We start from the raw sequence: 19,099 nt of genomic DNA on the forward strand, positions 1-19,099 counted from the left end.
AATCCATAGAAACGCATTTAGACAAAGCACATGAGTGGAAGAGAGATGTGACCCTGTATCCCATACCCCATACCTGGTGCTGGATGGGGCTGGGCTGCCCAGATTTACAGGTTGGGGTTGGGTTTTTCTCACTCGGCCCCACAGAGTGTCCTCTCCTGTACTTCGTATCTCACTGCTTTGGGAACACTGTCAATGGCAAGGCTGCCAGGGTCTCAGTGCCACCATGGTCCTGGGGGGATCACATGGAGAGCTATGCAGGGCTGGCAGCCCACCTGCATGCCCAACAGTGAGGGGGGCTCAGGTCCCAACAGGGTACAGCTCCCACTCAGCTCCTTCTGGAAGGGAAACTGAGGTAGAAGTGTAAGACTGGGAGGGACAAGGCAGTGTTACAGGAAAGTGCCAAGGCTTGGGTGAAGATTCCAGAGGACAGAGAGGCAGGAACACTATGTCCACAGCCCTGGGGCCAGGTGTGTTTCCCGGTTGACACCTCAGGCTGTGTTACAACCAGGCCAGGGAGCAGGTACGGCTGCAGGTCAGCATCCTGATCCCATAGCTGTCTGTGCCGGGGCCGAAGGGGAGAGCCCTGGTGCAGTGTGGCCGCAGGGACAAGGACAGGAGGAGCCCTTGCCCTTCACCACCACTGCCTCCAGTGCCTCCACCGCCAACCCCAGTTCCCCAGGGCCAGGTCATCCTGAGTCCACACTGCTCTGGAGAGCAATGGACAGCTAAGTGGGATGAGTGAAAGCCAGGCCCAGCGCTGCCCTTAGCTGGAGTGGCACAGCAGGTTTCAGTGCAGTGTCTTGGATGCGAATGCCCAGGCTGGCCTGGGGTTTCTGTTCCCCCTCATCACCTTGGGCACCGGTCTCACTCAGTCTCATTCCAGTGTGTGCCGTGCCCAGCGCTGTTGCAGCGTGTGCCAGCGGCAGTGTGGGCAGCTGGCGAGGGCTCCGCATGTCCCGGCCCGTCCTGTTCGCAGGGAGACGCCGGCATCGGGATTAGTGCTGGGGCCGTGTCACGGCACGTCACTGTGCAGGCAACTGTGGGTCAGACTGTGACTCACGCTGCCTGCAACTGCTTCGGTGCTGCCACGGCTCCCCTGCCACAGCTTGGCCTTGGCGGGGGATGCTCCAGCTGCTGGAAAATGCTTCCAAAGTGCTGAGCACAGGCCAGGCTGGTGGGGATGGCTCAGACCAGCTGTCTGGTGTGAGGAACTGCTCCAGGGCTGCCCAATTCCGGTGCCGGCTCACCCTGTCCTGAAGGGGAAGGGGTAAAACTGAACCGTCCACACTGTCCAGTTGCGTTTGGTCTCCCCAGAGCTGGGCTTGAGCACAAGAGGCTCAGGGCCTGGACGGATTTTCCATAGGCATGTGCTGGAGATGCCTTTCCCCAGCCCAGCCCCATTTACATTAATGAGGCATTTAACTCCCAAACCTGTTTGTGGACCACTGGATGTCACCTCTCTGGAAGGGGCCTGGGCAGTTTTTAACCCTGTCGGTGGTGCCTGGCTGCATCTACTAGGAGCAGCTTTGGGCAGCTGCCCCTTCCTTCCACTCTGAGGGAGGCTGGGGTCACCCCTCCAGGCTGACACCCCCACGCCGGCAGGTTTCTGCTGTCCAGAAAATCTCTGTGCAGCTGGATTTTCCTCCTCTTCAGCCACTTTCCCCCACAGCTCCTCCATCACCTCCGGCTTTCTCCCCTCTGGCAGTGGCTGCTGCGGGAGCTGCGGAGGAGCAGAGCGAGGTTCTCCTGCTGTGCCTCCTCTCCTCGAAGGGCCGGTCCCGGTGTGCCGGCAGCCTTTCCCCTGAGTCACCAGCACCTGCTGCCTCAGGTTTGTTTCAACACCTCTCCCCAGCCTGTCCCTTGCCAAGGCAGTACCGTGCCTGCGATGCTGCCTGCACCTTCACTGTGTTTTCGGGTACTGCAGCTGCTCCCTGCAACTGTGGGGTGCCATGAAGCTGAAGCTGTGGGTCTGTGGGTCTGGGGTCATTGTCATCCCTGCCCAAGAGCTGAGCACTGTGGCTGCAGCTGTATCCCGGGGCTGGGAGGCAAGCAAGGACTGCTGTGAGTGGGGGGCTGCTGGTGGGTGAGGGGCTGCCTGACCAGGGCTGGCTGGGCTCCCACCACTTGCCACGGGCTCCTGGGAACACTGTCCCATGACAGGAGAGTGGACTTCCCACCTGACCCTGGAGCCACAGTGGTGGAAGAGGCAATGTTGCTGAACCATGATTTTACAGCCTGTTGTTCCCATAAACTCCGAGCTGAGTTTCTCAGACACTTCGGGTTTATGATGTTTAGCGTGTGCCAGTCCTGATTCTCAGACTGTCCCCAGTGGTTTTCTGTGTTTGAGGTGACTCAGGAGTTCAGCACAGTTCAGTGTTTAACTCACAATGAAGTAAAGCATTTCTGTAGCTCCGTGGCTCTGTGCCTTCTGAGGATTATTCATACACGGAGAAAAGGTGCTGCACCTGCCCCGAGAGTAACTGCAAACAGCACCTGTGGAGCACCTGTGCTTTTCCAAAGAATTTAAAGCAAGTGTTCTCCCAAAAAAGCACCTGTCAGGACACATATCCTGGGTTTTCAGTGGGAGAGCCATGACATTCCTGCTGCTGTGGTCCGCTACAGGTCAGCAGCCTTGTTCTCCATCAAAGGATATTCCCCTTATTGGAACTGCCGTTCTTGGTATAAAGTCTGCTTTTGCACAAGGTTGGCCCCACTCTGTTTATTTTCCAAGGTTTTGTTTTGCTCTGGAGAGGCTTTAGAAACATAAACCCCTCACCCATCCCAATCTGTGCCAGCTGTCAGTGCCTTCCCTGGCCATGGAGCCAGGTGTGGGGGGTTCCCTCCTGTCAGGGGGCTGTTTCCATGATTAGTGCTCGTTGATTTAACCCACTCTGAGGGCTGTAGTAGGTGGGTAGAGGTGTTTGAGCATCCTGAGGGGAGCAGGAAACCTAGTGGGGAGCTCAGCAGTGCGGAAGGAGCTGTACCAGCACTAAACTGAGCTTGGGCAGCCTCTCCTTAGCACTGCCTGTGGCAGCTGTGAGCAAACCCTGTGGAGAGCTGTGGTCTCTTAGGTGCTGCTGCACACATGGGTACAGATGTGGAGTGGAAGAACTGTGGCATGACCACTTTGTGATGTTTGCTTGCTTTCCCGGGGAGGTGAGCTCTCCAGTATGTTCCCTGTGGGAGCTGGAGTCATCTGACCCCTCTGTGTTGGAAGGTAGGTCCTCAGTCAGGTGTAGTGGAGCCAAACCAGCTCCTGTGCCAGCACCACCAAGCTGGCAAGGAAGGGGTTTGTGGTGAGGTGTTCCTTAGTTCTGGACTTTGCTGTTACTCTTGCCCCTGCTGTAGTGGGGACAGCTGTAAGACTGAGGGGAGGTGGGGCTCCCTGGGGTGCTCTGTTCTGCTGTAGGTCTGTTCTGCCACTGCTGTCCATGGGGCAGGACTGTCATGATGAGTGTTGACACTGTTAGAGGTGATGGGGATGAGCTGTGGCTGGTCCAGAGCACCTCTCTCACTGCTGGAGCAGGGGCTGAGCCAGATGTGGTTCTCACTTTTCCTGTGGCCTCCAAGGGACCGCTCAGGTGTGCAGCTGTCTGGGGGACTCCTGAAGTTCCAGTGGTTTTGGTCCCTTGCTGGTTAACATTACTTTCTGAAAGGTCTGTTCACTGTGTTTCTGCTTGCACCCCATGTTCCTCCTGCCTGCCCCTGAGCTCGGTCCCACAGCACACCCCTGCTCCATCTCTGCTGCGGGGCTTGGGGCACCTGGCTGGGGGGCTTGGCCCTGCTGAGAACCCACAGCCCCTGGGCAGGCAGGGACAAGTTCCCTCAGCTCTCAGGATACCTGCAGGGAACTAACTCATATAGAGTTGATTTAAAAATGAAAAAGGGCAAAGCAGTTACTCAAAAATATATCTTTATTTTTTCAGTTTATCATCTATTTAAATAATTCAGTTAAAATATGTTTTATTGCACATTAAAGAACCTTCCTGGATTCTTGCTGTTCTACATAAAATAAGCTCATAGAGAAAGGAAAGGAGTCTTCTACTCAGACACCCCTCACATGCTCTGAATCTCTCTGGCTCTATAGACCACAACAGCTGGTGTGGAGTGGGCTCTGCTCATCATCTACACCGGGTGTTGAAGGCAGCAGAGAACGGGCTGCGGCAGGAGGGAGCTGGGTGCAGGACAGGGAGCCCAGGGAAGGGCACGGCCAGGTGCCCCCACGATCACTCACGGCTCTGTGGGCACAGGCAGCAGCTCTTGGCCCATGGTGGGGGTCAGGGCAGTGGAAGCACACAGGAGGTAAAATGTGGATGCTGACACTGCTCTGTGGATTGGAGAGGTTGGGGGCAAGCTGGATGAGGTACAGGTGGGGTGAGACATCCTCCAGGCCTTGCCAGCTCCAGGGCAGGCAGGTGGGGAACTGGGTGGCTACAGGAGGAAGTCTTTGCCTGGGGGTGAGCAGGAGAAGGGCAGCCACCCAGCTCTCTGTGAGGGTTCTGGGAAGTCATTTAACAAGCTCCTTGGAAGTTATGTTTAAGGGCTGGCTGAGTGATGTGGAATGGAACAAGCTTGCAGAGGATGCACTTCATTACTGTGCTCCAAATTGGATTTCATGCCCTTTCAGATGATTCTTTGGGGATGACTTGGGCTTTCCTACCCCAGCTGTGTAGTAACTTGCTCTAGAAGCACGTTTCTGGTTGTCCTGGTTTTTCATCTCACAAGAACGACCTCCTCAGGCCACCACTGGAATCAGGTTTCTAATGAAAATTCAAGTGCGAGCTTTCCCTTTATGCTCTTTTGTGCTTTACCCAAGCCTCTGTCATGCCCTTCCTACAAATGCCATGCTAGATTCCTGACAGCCTGGGTTTTCTCCCCCGCAAGTCCAGCCACACAGCAGAGAGTAATTAGTGTTAATGCTCAATGTGGCATCAATCTGCTGCTGTGGAGCAATTCCTGCCCACATGCAATGGGGTGTGTGCAGCTGGTGGCTAATGCGTGCCTTTGCCTGGTGAGACATCCCAGCTTAGTACCACATCCTGCTCCAGCCATCTCCTGCCATCATTAACTCGAGAATTGATGTTGCTTGAAGCTCCTAATGTCTCTGAGCCCTTGACTTTTGTGTCTGAGCTTTGCTCAGGGCAGCTTTGACTGCCAGTTCAATCCCTGAGTAAGGGTCTGACCTGACAGCCCTTCAGTGCTTGTCTGGATCTGTGCCTTTCACCCCTGGACATGTGGGTCCAGCACCCACCTCTTTGGGCACATGGGTGGGTGGGGGACAAGTGTCAGTGCTGGCCGAGCTCCAGCGTGTCAGGCAGCTGCTCTGTGAAGGCAGTCTCAAGGCGCAAAGTGCTGTAATTGGGGGGGGGAGTCCTGGGCAGGGGGCTGTCCTGGGGCAGTGGCAGGCGCAGGGCAGTGGTGAAGGTGGGCAGGTCCTCGTCGATGCACACGGGGTTGTCGTGGCCCTGCCTCTCCACATCGCTGGCCTGCGGAGCCTTCCCCGAGCTGCCCCGCTTGCGGTCGTTCCACCACTTCTTTGCCTTTTGCCACTGGCGCCGCATGACGATGGAGAGCGAGTCGATGAAGAAGACCTCAACAATCTCGATGACACAGACGACTGAGCAGCTCATCCAGAGGCCCAGCTGGCCCCCAAAGTTGGACAGAAGAATGACAAGCTGGAAGAGCAGAGCGCACAAGGTTATGGTCTGTAATGGGCACGTGTCCACGGTGCTGTTACAGCAGGTAGGGAGACCGAGCCAGGGCACCCAGGGCTTGCTGAGCACTCCCAAATGCAGTGGGCCTATCTCTGCTGTTGTTCTCTCTGGCTCTGCTTGGAGCTGAGCTTGCTGCGGGCAGCCTGCAGGCTGCCCCTGCATGGAGCTCAGGGCTGGACAGGCAGAGACGTGACCCCAGATAAGGGCTGGAAAGGGCAGGACCAGCCCAGAGGTGCATATCTGAGATCAGCTTCCTGCCCATGTGGGATTGCTCCCCTGGGCAGGTGAAAGCTTCCAGCCTGTGTGGGAGGAAGCGCTGCATCTCCTGGAGTTGAGCAGGGACCAGCATGCTCACTCACCGTGTTGGCAGGATTCTCCGAAATGAATCTCTCGTTCAGGTCCTTGTAAAACACCATGAGGTTGGCAAGGTCTGTCCTGGGGAAGCAGGAGGCATGCAGAGGGTTTAGTAAAACAATAACATGAAACATACTGAAAAACTATGCAAATAACCAGTTGGACCAGTAGGGCTGGGCTGCTCCAAGGGAGCTTTTTCCCCAATTGCCATCATTAGGGCTGCTGAGATCGTATCAGAGCTGAAGGTGCAGGGCAGGAACACACAGGGGGACTTACTTGTTCAGCTTCTTGTTGAGTTTTTGCCCTTTGTCCCAAGAGAGAACTCTGAGCATCCAGTCCTGGAGAAATGAGAGAGAAATGAGAGACAGAAAATGCTACTCTAGCTGCAGGTACTTGTGCAGAGATCCTTGGGAAGGGACTCATGCTCCACACCTCCTTGGGCTAGTATGGGTACCAGAACTGAGTGTGTGACAGGCCAGCTGATCCTAAGGGGATCTCCCAAAACAAATTTCAGTTTAATGATGAACTCCTGGAGGGGAAGCCCTGAGCTGGAAACTACAGACCGGTCTCTGGGAGCAGCATCACTGAACACCACTGACTACCCCAGGGCCTCCTGCTTTTGTGCTGAACCTCTGGGGTTACTCAGTGCCTTGTGCTAGGCTGCTGTTCTGGTGGAGTGCAATTGGGGACTGACCTCTGACACGGTGGATGGCCACTGGGCAATGCTGGTGGTGAGCGCCCACTCCTTGAAGCTGCAGAGAGAGGCAGGATGTCACTTGTGAGCTCCGACTCCCACGCACACTTTACCTCTGGTTGTGGCAAGGACTCACCTGCAGGCGTCTTTGCAGATCTGCTGGCAGCCCAGCTGCTCCTTCACGAACTTTTCATGCAGTCTGTAGTAGCAGTACACTGCAGGGGAGGAGCAGGATGTGTGTGAGAAGCCAGAAAGAAAACCTGCTACCTGGGCTGCAGTGGGGCATCTGGGGTGTAGGTGGCCTTTGTGGCCATTGCCTACATGGTGGGGATAAAAAGATTTACCCTATAAAGATTGCAAAAGACTCTTGAGAAGTGGCTGTCACTTGATATAGGCATGAAAACTGCCACACCTGGTCAAGCCCTCCACTCGACTGTTCTGTGGTGGGCACAGGTGACAAGCCATCAGGGCAAGTTTCACAAACCAGTCAGTGTGAGCAAGGGAAGCACTTTTGGCTCTGGGTGTGGGGGCTTAAGTGGGTTAGGGCAGATTTGCCTCATCCCAGCATGCTGGGGGTGCAGCAGCTGTGACAGCACTGGGGGTGCTGGGTACAGGGGTCTGTGTGACAGGGACACTGGGGGTGCTGGGTACAGGGGGCTGTGGGACGGGTTGGCACTGCAGGGGACAGGGCTGGCAGCTGAGGTGTGTGCAGTGCCAGAGGTGTTTCAATACTCACTCCAGTTTGGGTTCTTCTTGTAGTTGCAGTATTCGGCCCCAGCGGGCAAGGGCTGCGCGTACTGGGCGCAGCCGCACGACTGCACCATGGCCTTCTGGAAGCAGGAGTGCAGGCAGATCTAGGGAGAAAAAACAGAGCTGGGGGCTAAGAGGCAGCACCAAGGCCCAGGCTCCTGTGCACCTAAAGAAATCCTGCTTATGGCAACAGCAGTGGGATGGGAACCCTGTTTCCTTGGGCCTTCAGGCTCTGCTGTGAGTGAATACACTCACAAAAGTGTCAGAAAGTGCCGTGGAGGGTTGAGGCTCTAGTGCAAGAAATAAGAATATAATCATCTCTGAGGATTACATATATGGGGGTACTATGAATGCCCCCACTTCCCCTACAGCCACCAAAAGCTTCAGTGTTGCAGTTGCTCTTTACAGAGTCAAGGAGAGGTTTTTAGGCCTGCCATGGCACGTGGCCCATGAATCACTAACTAGGTGTGGGAAGTGACTCACAGCAGCAAACCTTCACAGCTTCCACCAAACCCTGCTGGTGCCTACTGGGAGAGGTGAAGCTGTGAGGATTAACAAGGCAGCAGAGCTGTGGTTTGTGCTAAAATACCGGGACATGCAGGAACTGAACTCCTCTTTGAAATCCCAGTCAAGCCTCTTGGTCCCAGTCCTCCTGAGCACTGAGTTTCGGTGAAGTACTGTTATTAAAAACCTGAGATAATGTCTGGGTGATCCTACCTGGCACTACATCACAGCAGATTTCATATTCCCCATAAAATACAAATTCAGCCTAGACCTGGGCTCTGCAGCAGGCAGCAGCTAATGTAAGTACAATTCTTCAAGCAGAGAGTGCCAGAACAACTGACACTCTCCAAGAGGACCCAATTACAGAAACCATGCAAAATTAGTGGAAACTTACTCTGTAAACAAACATCCTGCTATCTGGATACTGATTAGATGGTTTCTGTTATTCTTGGAGTCCTAAAGGTCACAATTTCTGGCTTCAAGGGTTACTAAGCTGCAACCTTTACTTGGCCAATATTTTCCAGTCTCCCATTGCTTGAAAATTGCCTAATGAGCTCATGTTCTTTCTTTATCTAACAGGGTGCCTGAGGGAACTTCAAACAGCAACCACTTAGGAATAAAAGCTGGATCTTAAGAAGCGCCATGGCATTTTACATCAGCGGTTAAAGCAACAACCCTGTGCCCAGACTGTTCCCAGTCTTGGGTCCTGAACCACAGACTGTTATAAAGCTTTTTATACAGGTAGTTTTCAAGCAACTGATAAACCCAAGTGTAATGGCTTTACCTGGAGTGAGTAGCTCTTGTTATAGAGATTTTCCACGGGTATGTCAGCTCCTGTCTCTGTGCAGTCACTGTAGGGTTTGCTCAGCTTGCGAGACCGAGTCTGAGAACCAGAAAAGAACAAAACTTGGTTTTTGGGAGTTCACAGAAAAACCAAAGGATTCAGTGACACTTTATCCCAACTCTGAAACTGTAAGTGATAAGGCAGCTTTGAATATAATGTTTACCTTTTGCTATCTAAAATTATTTGTCAATCCCTTGTCAAAACAAGGGTTTTTTTGTGTCTAATATCCATTTCCCAAAAAACTCTTCTGGTGGCATTCTTTACTGTCTTCCTTGAAACCTTCTGCAGGACTGCAAGATGGTATAATCATAGCAGTGAAGATTTTTCAAAGCAGAGTAATCCACATGCATGTTCTCTCCTAGTCTTAGAGGCTGTGCATCGTTTACCCTGAATGTTTGTGTTCTGAGGGACAGCAGTTGTTGGATGGGGTTTTAGGTTATTTTCTGTGAGGATTCCCACCTGCCTGAGCTGTTGTTGCACTGCCTGCTCCTGTGCCATGGGTAAACAGCACTTGAGGCTCCACTAGTGCTCAACAGCACCTCTCTGAATCCACTCTAAATCAGATGTTTGTGTCTCCCTCAAACCTTTTTTCAGGTGCTGCTTTGACCCTTCCTCTCAAATGCTAATGACTTTTCCTGTTCTGCAATCTCTGCCCAGAGCAAAGAGCTCAGACATGCCAAGTCTGTGCCTGCAAGCTCTGTGAAACCAGGGCTGGGAGCCCTCAAATTCCTGCGATCTGATTCCAGCTCCATTGCCCACTTCCTGCAGACTGCCTTACCTCCCTCAGCCCTTGCTATCTTTCCACAGTAATTATCCACCCTACAATAGAGTGGCCTGAAACCACAAGAAACATCCATTTAAGAACCCATTCCTCTGTTTTTCTCTACAGAGTTTAAAATTAGAATAAAAAATTCTGTACAAAGGATCAATTTAGCAGGAACTTAACCTCTAAGGCACCGAATGTAGCTCCTGAGGCCACACCTGACAGGAGCATACCTCATCACTTTGTCTGCAGCAAGAGAAGGCTCTGGGCCAGTATGGTGCAAGTCAGCACTTTTAGAGATGCTCAAATCTGTCTTTGGAAGGAAAGATGGGATTTAAGTACTAGAGATGCATTACTTCTGAAAACTGACTGAAACCAGCTTTTAAATTCCACATACAATGTAGTGCCAAAACACTGCCTCAGTCTGCTCCTGGGGCTCCGACAGATGATTGATCCTTTGTATAGAATTATTTTGTCGTGCCTTATGCTCCTACAAAAGCTTACTTGTTCCTTCAGGTACTGAAATAATTTCCAAACTAAATATTTAACTAAAGCACTGTAACTCTGACCAAGCAATGCCTTGTTTGCATTCCAAACATCTTGGAATATTTTTGGAGGTGGGGGGCAGTCCTAGTACCCAGCAGAAAGCCATGAGCAATAATCAGACATTGATGCTGTGTTCAGAGCCCATCGAGCAGCACCGTGTGGGACACACCTGCTGTGTCCTCCTCTGTGACCTTGGATGTGGGACAAGGACTGATCTGGCACCTCGGTGCTGCAGCCCTGTCCTGGTCATCCTGACCCCCCACCACTCAGCAGGCTCTCTGGAGTTGTCCTTTCTCAGCAGGACAGTGACCCCCAGCTTTTGTTCTGAGACCAGAAATTGTGTCCAGCTTCTATTTTGGCTGCCTCATTAGGATGCAATTGGATCTCTTCCTCATGACAAATCTCTCAAATACAGACACTAAGATGTGCCAAATCTTGTTTTTTTATACTACAGCAACAGTCCATACCGATTGTGCTAGAAACATATTACATTAAATATTGAGACTGCCTTCAGTGACTGTCTCTGTACGGTGTGACAGCCTTGTGAGACTTTTCATACTCACACCATCCTGATTTCCAAAACCTCTCAGTCACGTTTGACTAAGGAGTTGTTGCCACGGTTTTCCAGACAGCTGGAAGACAGTTAACTATTTGCATTTTGTAAAGCATCAGCCCTCTTTTAATGTCTTTTCTAATGCAGGGCCTATTACAAGGCCGGCACACCCAGATAAGCAGGATGGCTGATGCTCTGACCAGACCACCAGGAAGAAAGGCAGAGCTGAAGTGCTCACTTAACAGCCCATCCAGATGAAAGGGGACCTGGCACAGCTTTCGCTGCTGTGATGAACCCCCTTGGGCCGTACACTAAATGGGGAAATCGGGAGCTGCAGCTCTCCTTGCCCTTGCTCACAGCTGGCAAAAGCAAACCCGCTGCCCACGAGGGTGTTTTTACTGCTGGGATAGAGAGAACACCAGCAAAATGAGGCTTACATTCACACAACAGTTCAAAGGGTTGTGCTACTGCCTTGCCTAAGGACCCGACCCCAAACACGGGGACCCACAGCTCCAGCTCTGGCTCCTTTGCCCCGGGGACCCTCATGGGATGAAACTCACTGCTCATTGCTAAAGCCAAACGAGGCACTTAGCAATGCATTTCTGTGGTTTGTGGATTTTGCTGTGAAAACAAAACCAAAAATCCCCTGGAAAGCCAACGGGTGGAAGAAAAGGGAGAACAAACAAGATCCCAGGCCGGTTGGATTTATAGACCTGATTTTCCCACAGCCTCTTTTGTTCAGAAAAGTGCTATCATAGGATTTCCCTCAGGGCACTTCAGCTGCTAAGTGGGAGGTATTTAAAGGCCTTCCAGCTGCTGGCTCTCTGAAACCACCACATCAAGTTCCTATTTACAGCTGTACCAAGGCAAAAGTGCACCTGAAAAGCAGATTGTTGCCACTCACAAAGTGCATCCCTATGGAGGTGGCCGCTGCAGTCTCAATTTCCGTGCCAATGTCTTCAATGAAGGGATATTCGTTTTGATCGTGGACGATGATCTTGGCTCCTGTGGACGTCACCAGGAAGGGGTTGTAGTCTGCTTCGTCGATGTACAGAACCACCTGCAATCCTGAACCACAGAGACAAGGCAGGAAGTTATACCAGGAGCCAGAACCACGTTTTCTGGTCAGGGAGGGCAGCACGGTTTATTTAATGTTATCTGGACTTAAGCAGAACTGTAACAGCTGAGCATAGCCTCTGCCCAGCCAGAGCAAGACACCTGCAGCCAGTAACATCCCTTGGCAGTACCGAGTACAGCAAACAAATAATACCTGCTGAGAACGTGGCTGGAACTCATTTTAAAAAGTTATATAACTGGGCAACAGTAATTTCAGCTGGAAAACATTAGTGATGCAATGATACTATCTGTATTCTCAGGCAAGAGTTTGCACTAGTTCAAACAGGCATTTCCCCAATCAGCCTGTACATCTACAGCCAACACATTGCTCACGCTCCAGCAGGATCCAGTTTGCTGAACCACTTGTTATCAAACAGTTCCTCTGCAAATCGCCCTGGAACACCACACGTGTGCAAACCACCCCCACTCACCGTACTCGCTGCCACCCGTGGAGGTGCTCAGGACGGTCCCGTTCTCGCCGCTGTTGAAGGTGTAGCAGTTGCCATGGAGGGGGTGATGGAAACGAGTGAAGTGCCTGGAAGAAATCGAGTATTGTGACATTGTTCCCTGTGGTTCTGTCTGTGGGAGAAAGGCAGCACATTTGGGCTTTGGTTTTGACAGAGACAGACCAGGACTGCATGGGGGGTTTATTACTTCTTTTCAAGAAGTTTATTTTGCTGAAAAGTGTGGGTCTCTTTCTGAGTAACTTCAAACTACGTGGCAGTATGATCTAGTTTAATATATCAGGAGATGGAAACTTGAGGAAGTTTTAATGTGGGAATGGGAGCTGACAGCGTGGGGAAGGCAGATTCACTAGCAGTGGCTCCTGCTGGAATTCAGCAAATACCAAATATTCCATTCCTACATATTATGGACTTGGAAATAAGCTGTTAAGATGGCAGGAATTTTCTGTGCACTGACCTTTTGTCACAAGATAGGCCATCAAAGAAACATGTCAGTAGAAGGTCATCAGCAGAATAACTCAATTTTTCTTTAGTCTCCAGGGGAATTTGTGCCATGATGTTCATGTAATGCAGCTTGTACCACTCCTGGATAGCGTTAACACCCGAACTGAATGTGTACAGGGCACAGTCACTGCTGTTGTTTGCGTCACACTGACAAGCACAAAGGGGAAAAAACATTTCAGATGGACTGATATCATGGATTCTACAAGGTATATCTGACAGTGTTTCTCTTCCACAGAAATAACCATGTATGAAGTTACAGTGGGCATCTAAGACCTTTTATTCAGGGCTAAGTGATATGACCACATATTTCAGGATCAAAAAAAAAGGTCATGGATGACACTGACTCTATTTGGGACCACTTCAGGAAGGTACTTCTCTTCCAGAGAGCTGGAGATGAATCTGCAGCAGCCATGGAGGCTTGGGCAGAAGAGCAAACGGGGTGCTATTCCCTGCTGTGCACCATAAAGCCACCTGAGTGGGCAATAAAACCTGCTGGAGGGACACTGACCCCGTACAGCCCTTTGCTGCCCCACAGGGAACTTCCTGGCCAGGGCACAGTGACACTCACCAGCTGAAAGCCAATGATGTCATTGGAATCGCCTGAGTTCACGATGGACGAGTCCTTGTGAAAGACACTTCCCTCTATTTTCCTCTTCTGCCCACTGTGCAGGTCAGTCGCCATCCTTGGGAAGTCCTCGACCTTCAACAGAGGAATCTGTTGGAAGAACTCGCTCCCTGTGCTGTTCCACTCGTCCACCGACCGGCGCACCTTGGACTTGCCCTCAGAAAATCCATAGAAAGTTTCCAAAGCTTTTTTTGTCTCTTTGTCCAATTCAGATAAATATTCTTTCATGGCACTGTACCTGCATGGGAGACAACGTGACAGTGACATCCCATCCCACCTCACTGCCCAGCTGCATTGCTCTGCCTGCTGCACTGTGGATCCCATGGCTTGGGACAGAACTCCCAGTGGAGGTCTCACACCAATTTCTCACATCGATGAGGGCAGACACAGCTATAACCGTGGAGAGATCTTGGAGCAAGGACCACAGGAAGCAGAGCACACTGAACTACAGAGAAAGTTCTTCCAAGACTCTCAAGCTCCTCATGTTAGGAAGTCTGAAGAGGGCAGAGTATGTGGAAATAAGAGTTCTGTATCTGTGAAGAGGCATCAAAGAGCTGTATCCCTGTGGGGAGTGGGGTGGGAATCTGGCAGCAGAACAGAGAGCAATGTAAAGCATGATTTGACAGGAGAAAAAGTATTGTTGATGGATCACGTCAAAATCTCCCATAAGGAAAGAAAGAAGCGAGAGGAGTAACAGATGTCCCGTTTCCATTCTTCAGGAGATGACGCTGTTTGTAGTCCTGGAACTCTGGTGCTGGGAAGAAGGGAATTTGAAGAGAGTCAAAGAGCTGACAGGGACTGTCTGGAGCAGAAAACAGCATGAACCGAGCTGAAGTCAGCAGGCAGTAATGAGGGGTGAGAGTGTAACTCACACAGCGCACGGGTAGATGTGGCACACCAGGCGCCATAGAGGGAAAACACATGTTAGAGAAAATGCTGACAAGCAGCACCGGGACGAGCTCGGGAAGGAGTCTGGTGCTGTGTTGACCTCCCATCCTCCCCCCAGACCCCCGGGTCTTACTTGTAGGGGTTGATGTTGCAGATGGTGACGGCGGGGAACGGCAGCTTCTGGAACTGGACGGTGACGGAGACCGAGGCGCTGTAGTAGTTCATGAGGAGCTCAGCACACTGCCAGAGGATGAGCCCCACGGCGCTGAGGGTCAGCAGGATCCAGAGCAGGCGGCGCAGGCGGCCGCGGGACACCACGATGCGGCGGCAGCCGTGGGTGTTGGTGTTGAGGCAGTACCAGCGCATCAGCTCGCTCAGCGTCGGCGCCTGCGGGCCGCGCACCGGCAGCGTCCGCTTCAGCCGCGCCGTGATCTTCTTACCGGGAGCCGTGGCGGCCGCTACGGGCGAACCGGGCACTGAGGGGGAGGCTGGGGGACGGGCGTCCGCCCACCGCCCTGTACCCCGCCACACCGCGACCGCAGGGTCCTGTCCCGCCCGGCCCCGTGGAGCCGGCACCCGGCATCCCACCCCTTTCCCGGTGTCTGATCCCCGGAACGGCCGTCTTGGGGGGGATCGCGCTTCCCGCGCCTCACCTCGGCCGCCCTCCGGGCCCGGCGGCGCCATGCTGCGCTCCCAGCCCCGGCGCCACTGCCGATGGGGCGGCGGGCGGCCGCCCCGGTACCTACCCCGCCACCGCCCCGCCCCGGACCGCCCTGCCCCGCCCCACCCCGCTCCACGGCCGCGCAGCGCCGCCCCACGGCAGCCGCCGGGGCTGCGCGGGGCTGGCCGGAGTAACGGGCCCGAGCGGGGCGGGCACGGCCGGGCGGGGCCCTCGGGAAGCGGCGGCGGCGCCCCCGGTGCCCCGCGCGGGGCCCGCGGAGGGGCGGGGCCGGGGGCGGACCGAGCGCGTGGGCCCGGCAAGGCGCGGCCTCGGGGCGGGGTCCGGCCCCGCCCTCCCGTGCCCGCGCCGCGCCAGCACCAAAGATGGCGGCGCTGCGGCAGTGCCCGCCCGTCGCTAAGGTGGTGGCGCGGTCACGTGGCGGCGCGCCCCGCCCCGCCCGCTGCATGGCGGCGCCGTGAGCCGGCGGAGCCCCGGCCCGACCCGGCCCGGCGGGATGCGGCGGCCGCCGGGCTGAGCTCCGGGCCGAGCGCCGGGCGGGCTGAGCGGGCCGAGCGCCGGGCGGGGATGCGCGCTGCGCCGCGCCGCCATGTCGCGGGTGAGCGGCCCCGGGCCGGCCGGCAGCGCCAAGGAGAAGCGCTCCTTCAGCAAGCGGCTTTTCCGCGGGCGGGCGGCGGGCGGCGGCGCGGGCTCGGCCCCGACCGCCACCCCGGCCCCAGCGCCGTCCGGGCGGTCGCTCGGCGGGTTCATGAGCCGTGTGCTGAAGACCCTCTCCACGCTCTCGCACTACAGCAGCGAGCCCGAGCCCCGCGGCGCGCTCGCCCCGCGCCTGCCCCCGCCGCAGGCGACGGGCGGCCTGGGCAGCTGCTTCCCGCCGGGCCCGCCGCGCAGCCCCGAGCCCCCGCCGCGCCCCGCCGGCAGCTCCGAGGCCGTGCCCGGCGTGGCGGGGCTGCGCAACCACGGCAACACCTGCTTCATGAACGCCATCCTGCAGTGCCTCAGCAACACCGAGCTCTTCGCCGAGTTCCTGGCGCTGGAGCAGTTCCGCGGCGGGCCGCCCCCCGCCGACGGGCCGCCGCCCGCGCCCGGCGAGGTCACGGAGCAGCTGGCGCAGCTGGTGCGGGCGCTCTGGACGCTCGAGTACACCCCGCAGCACAGCCGCGACTTCAAGGTGAGCAGGGGCCTCGTCCCGTCGAGGCGGGAGGAGCGAGCGCAAGGCTGCCGGGAGCAGCCCTGGAGGGCTGGTGCCCGCGGCGCGGGGGTGGCGGGGCTCGGGGCCGGGCTCAGCTGGTGCTGCCGTGGCTCACAACAGGTCCAGGTGTGACACAACGTGTCCCCATCGCACGGGCACCGCAGGTTGCTCCGGTTAGCAGCTATGCTGCGTGCCTTGCCGCTGGTCCGAGCACCCACGCGGTGGGAAGAACCATCTGGCCTTGCCAGCTGCGTGCCAGTAGCGGTGGAGTGCTGTTCCTGCTCCCAGCATCCTCCTAGAGCAGCAGACCCTGGTCAGGTGACAGCGCTGGGCACCCACGGCAGCGCCCTGGGAATGGGACAGGTGCTACCACTGTGCTCTTTGCTCACGGTGTTTGACGCTGGCTGATGGCTCTGGATGGTGTTTATGGGTGAAAATATCCATTTTACTGTTTCATTCTTCTACCGTGCTGCCATTAGGGAGGTTGCAACTAATTGTTGTTTGGGAGTTGTGAGCGTACATGGAAGAAGGCTGTTGAGAGCTGTGCCTTGTAGTCTAACCAGGAACTTGTGAGTCCGGGCTGATTTGGGGAGTGTGTTTCAGGAGTACTTGCTTGTACTCTCTTGCTTGGACTCGCTCGTGTTTAGCACCGTGATGTTCTCCTGCCGCAGCCCTTGGGCTGCGGTTCCGTCCGACGGCGCCGTGCCCTGCCCGGGCCTCGCGCCTGCCCCAGGAGCTGTTGTAGCAGAGGGTTGGTCCTTGCGCTGTGGCTTAAAGACACCCTGCCATGGCTTTGGATGAGATCGGACACAACTGTTTTAAAAGTGCTCTAGGCCAACCTTGCCTCTTGGAATAGAGAGAAGTATTATTCCTGGCACGTAAGACTCTCTGGCTGTGCGAGAGAATGAGAGGGTGGGTGGTAGCTTCCACATCATGAACTTAGAGGCACTTAAGGAAAATTTTAGGGGAATTTTTCTTGCCGAGTGAGTTGCAGAGATGTTTAAATGCATGAAAACACAGCAAGAACATAATTGACACAGTCTTGGGCTTTCTGCATGCAGTTCAGCTGGGGTACACAGCAGGTAGAGACTGGGTCCCAGAGTCGGCTCTCCCTTGGTGTCTGCTGGATGGTGGGGTGTCCTAGAGGGTCCTCTGAGGTGGCAGTGGCCTTTGGCACCCTCAGTCGTTTGGATGGATGTATGGCCAGCACCTCTTCCCTTTGCCTCTCCTATGCCTTTTGAGGCAGCTGCACCCACCTGTCCCACAGCCATGCTGGGGCATTCCCTGCAGACCCTGACTGTTTGCCTTTGAGTGAAGGCACCTGCCTTCTCTCAGGATGCCTGCCACAAGGACCACATGTGGCTCTGGTGTTTTTGAGAGAGGTTTTTATGGGGGAGTGCTTGGAAAGCTGATCTCTCGGTGAGTCTGGTCTTGGTGGCACCATGGGGCACTCACCTGGACCTGTCACTGTTCCTGAGGTGGTGTGGCAGGAGAAGAAATTGTGGATTTCTCTTGAGTAATAGAGGAAAAAAGGTTGTAAAAGCAGAATTGTCTTCTGCCAGTGGAACTGATAGAATGGAGAGCAGCCCTCTTTCTAGGCCAGGCTCCGCTGTTCACACAGGCTGTGGGAGCAGGGCTGGGATACGAGTGACGGCAGGAGGAAGAGCATCAGGGCCAGGGATTGAATTAAGGCCATGTTCCGCAGGTGTTGATAGCAGAACTTTGCTGTTTGCAGACATCACTGATGGTAAGAGAGTGCTGTTCTGCTTGTGGATGGAGCTGGAGCCCATCCATCTCCTACCTGCCAGGTCCCTGGGGGTTTTAAAACCCTCTTGCTGGAGGGAATCTGGTCCCAGTTGATCCAGTTTAGCACTGCACGGTGCCAGCAGCCTGGGCCCTGCTGCAGGACCGTGTCATTATGTCAAGTGCTGCTCCCTTATAGGGGTCAATTACTTCTAATATGAAATTAATGTTTCTAAAGACAGTTAAGTCTCCTGAACCAGCTATTAAATTCAGTTCTTAATTAAACTTTTTCTCAGCAGCAGATTTGCACAGTTCATTTGCAAATGTAAACAACAGGCTTAGACTGGAGAAAGGCAAAGATCGGCATTTTCATTCTGGAAACTGCTGCTTCTCTCCAAAACAAGGAAAACATCCCCCCAGCTTGTTCTGCTTAGAGGGTGGAACATTCCCAATTTGCCTTGATGTAATTGTTTGTAAGGATGTACAGTGTTTTCACAGAGTAATTTTGGGCTTTCTCTCCAACAGTAGTAGCCACTGACAGTAATATTTATTTGATAGGCAAATGGCTCTTTATCCAGCATGCTTTGAAATCCATGTGTTGGGTTTTTTTGCTATTTTTCCTCTTTTGGCACCAAATACAACTGGGCAAAGGCACTTCCTAATTCCTAAATACTTTTCTGTAGGTGCTAAATGTATTTTAGGATAAAGGATAATACTTATTTTCTTGCCCAGTCTTATATCTGTAGGTTTCTGTCTTGGAAGAGAGGAAATTATTTTCAAGGGAGTGTGTCTTGGAGTCCTTGTGGACAGGGGCCTTTGAAGGGGTGATTTTTGGAATGTTCTTTACCCTCAGCTGGTTTTCCTTGGTAGTGCTTTCTCACTTTTTAAGTTGGTCTTCAGGAAATAACCCATCTCATGGGTCTCTGAATCATGTAGATGCTGAAGCCAAGGAAAATGCAGTTCAAACAACTGGTTTGTGTTAAATGGTTCATTTTGTAGTTGCAGGATGAGGGGGAGAGCCTTGTGCACAGAGAGGGGAGGTTGGGAGTGCTGGCAGAGCAGGGGAAAGTGGGGGTGTAGAAGGCTGAGGTAGTAGGAAAAGGTCCCTAAGGACTGGACTGAGAGGTGGAAGCAGAAAGGTTTGGTTTCTGGGTTGGGAGCCTGGG

General features: G+C 54.1%; 2 protein-coding genes across 8 annotated transcripts in view; one reads left to right on the top strand and one right to left on the bottom strand.

Moving 5' to 3' along the window:
* Nucleotides 1–3,896: 3,896 nt before the first annotated feature.
* Nucleotides 3,897–15,068, bottom strand: SCNN1G (sodium channel epithelial 1 subunit gamma). Of its 2 annotated transcripts, XM_048321253.1 has the most exons (13): nucleotides 14,973–15,068; nucleotides 14,453–14,777; nucleotides 13,375–13,669; nucleotides 12,760–12,953; nucleotides 12,270–12,373; nucleotides 11,627–11,790; nucleotides 8,801–8,899; nucleotides 7,499–7,616; nucleotides 6,899–6,977; nucleotides 6,763–6,820; nucleotides 6,345–6,406; nucleotides 6,074–6,149; nucleotides 3,897–5,675 (listed from the first exon to the last, which is right to left on the bottom strand). In XM_048321253.1, the coding sequence occupies exons 1-13, from the start codon at nucleotides 15,001–15,003 to the stop codon at nucleotides 5,286–5,288; spliced, it is 1,995 nt and encodes a 664-aa protein (XP_048177210.1). In that variant the 5' UTR covers nucleotides 15,004–15,068; the 3' UTR covers nucleotides 3,897–5,285. The 2 variants fall into 2 exon arrangements, with proteins under 2 accessions (XP_048177210.1, XP_048177209.1); XM_048321252.1 differs by having other exon boundaries at nucleotides 14,453–15,047.
* A 487-nt stretch (nucleotides 15,069–15,555) lies between these two features.
* USP31 (ubiquitin specific peptidase 31) overlaps nucleotides 15,556–19,099 on the top strand; it is a 31,964-nt gene continuing 28,420 nt past the window's right edge. For all 6 annotated transcript variants that reach the window (XR_007207086.1, XR_007207088.1, XR_007207089.1 and 3 more), the window contains exon 1: nucleotides 15,556–16,169. Coding sequence is in view for 2 of the 6 variants with exons in the window: in XM_048320709.1 (XP_048176666.1) it covers nucleotides 15,588–16,169 (582 nt within the window). In the remaining 4 variants the exon portion in view is untranslated. The remainder of the gene's footprint in view (nucleotides 16,170–19,099) is intronic.

This window comes from Corvus hawaiiensis, chromosome 16, assembly GCF_020740725.1.
Source record: "Corvus hawaiiensis isolate bCorHaw1 chromosome 16, bCorHaw1.pri.cur, whole genome shotgun sequence".
Classification (NCBI taxonomy): domain Eukaryota; kingdom Metazoa; phylum Chordata; class Aves; order Passeriformes; family Corvidae; genus Corvus; species Corvus hawaiiensis.

Excerpts from the sequence above, each read along its gene's own strand:
- SCNN1G (XM_048321252.1), bottom strand. The coding sequence starts at position 15,003 with ATGGCGCCGCCGGGCCCGGAGGGCGGCCGAGGTGAGGCGCGGGAAGCG. Across the intron at positions 12,374-12,759 it reads GGCCTATCTTGTGACAAAAG|GCACTTCACTCGTTTCCATC; the intron begins GTCAGTGCACAG and ends GATTTCTTCCAG. Across the intron at positions 5,676-6,073 it reads CGGAGAATCCTGCCAACACG|CTTGTCATTCTTCTGTCCAA; the intron begins GTGAGTGAGCAT and ends CTGCTCTTCCAG.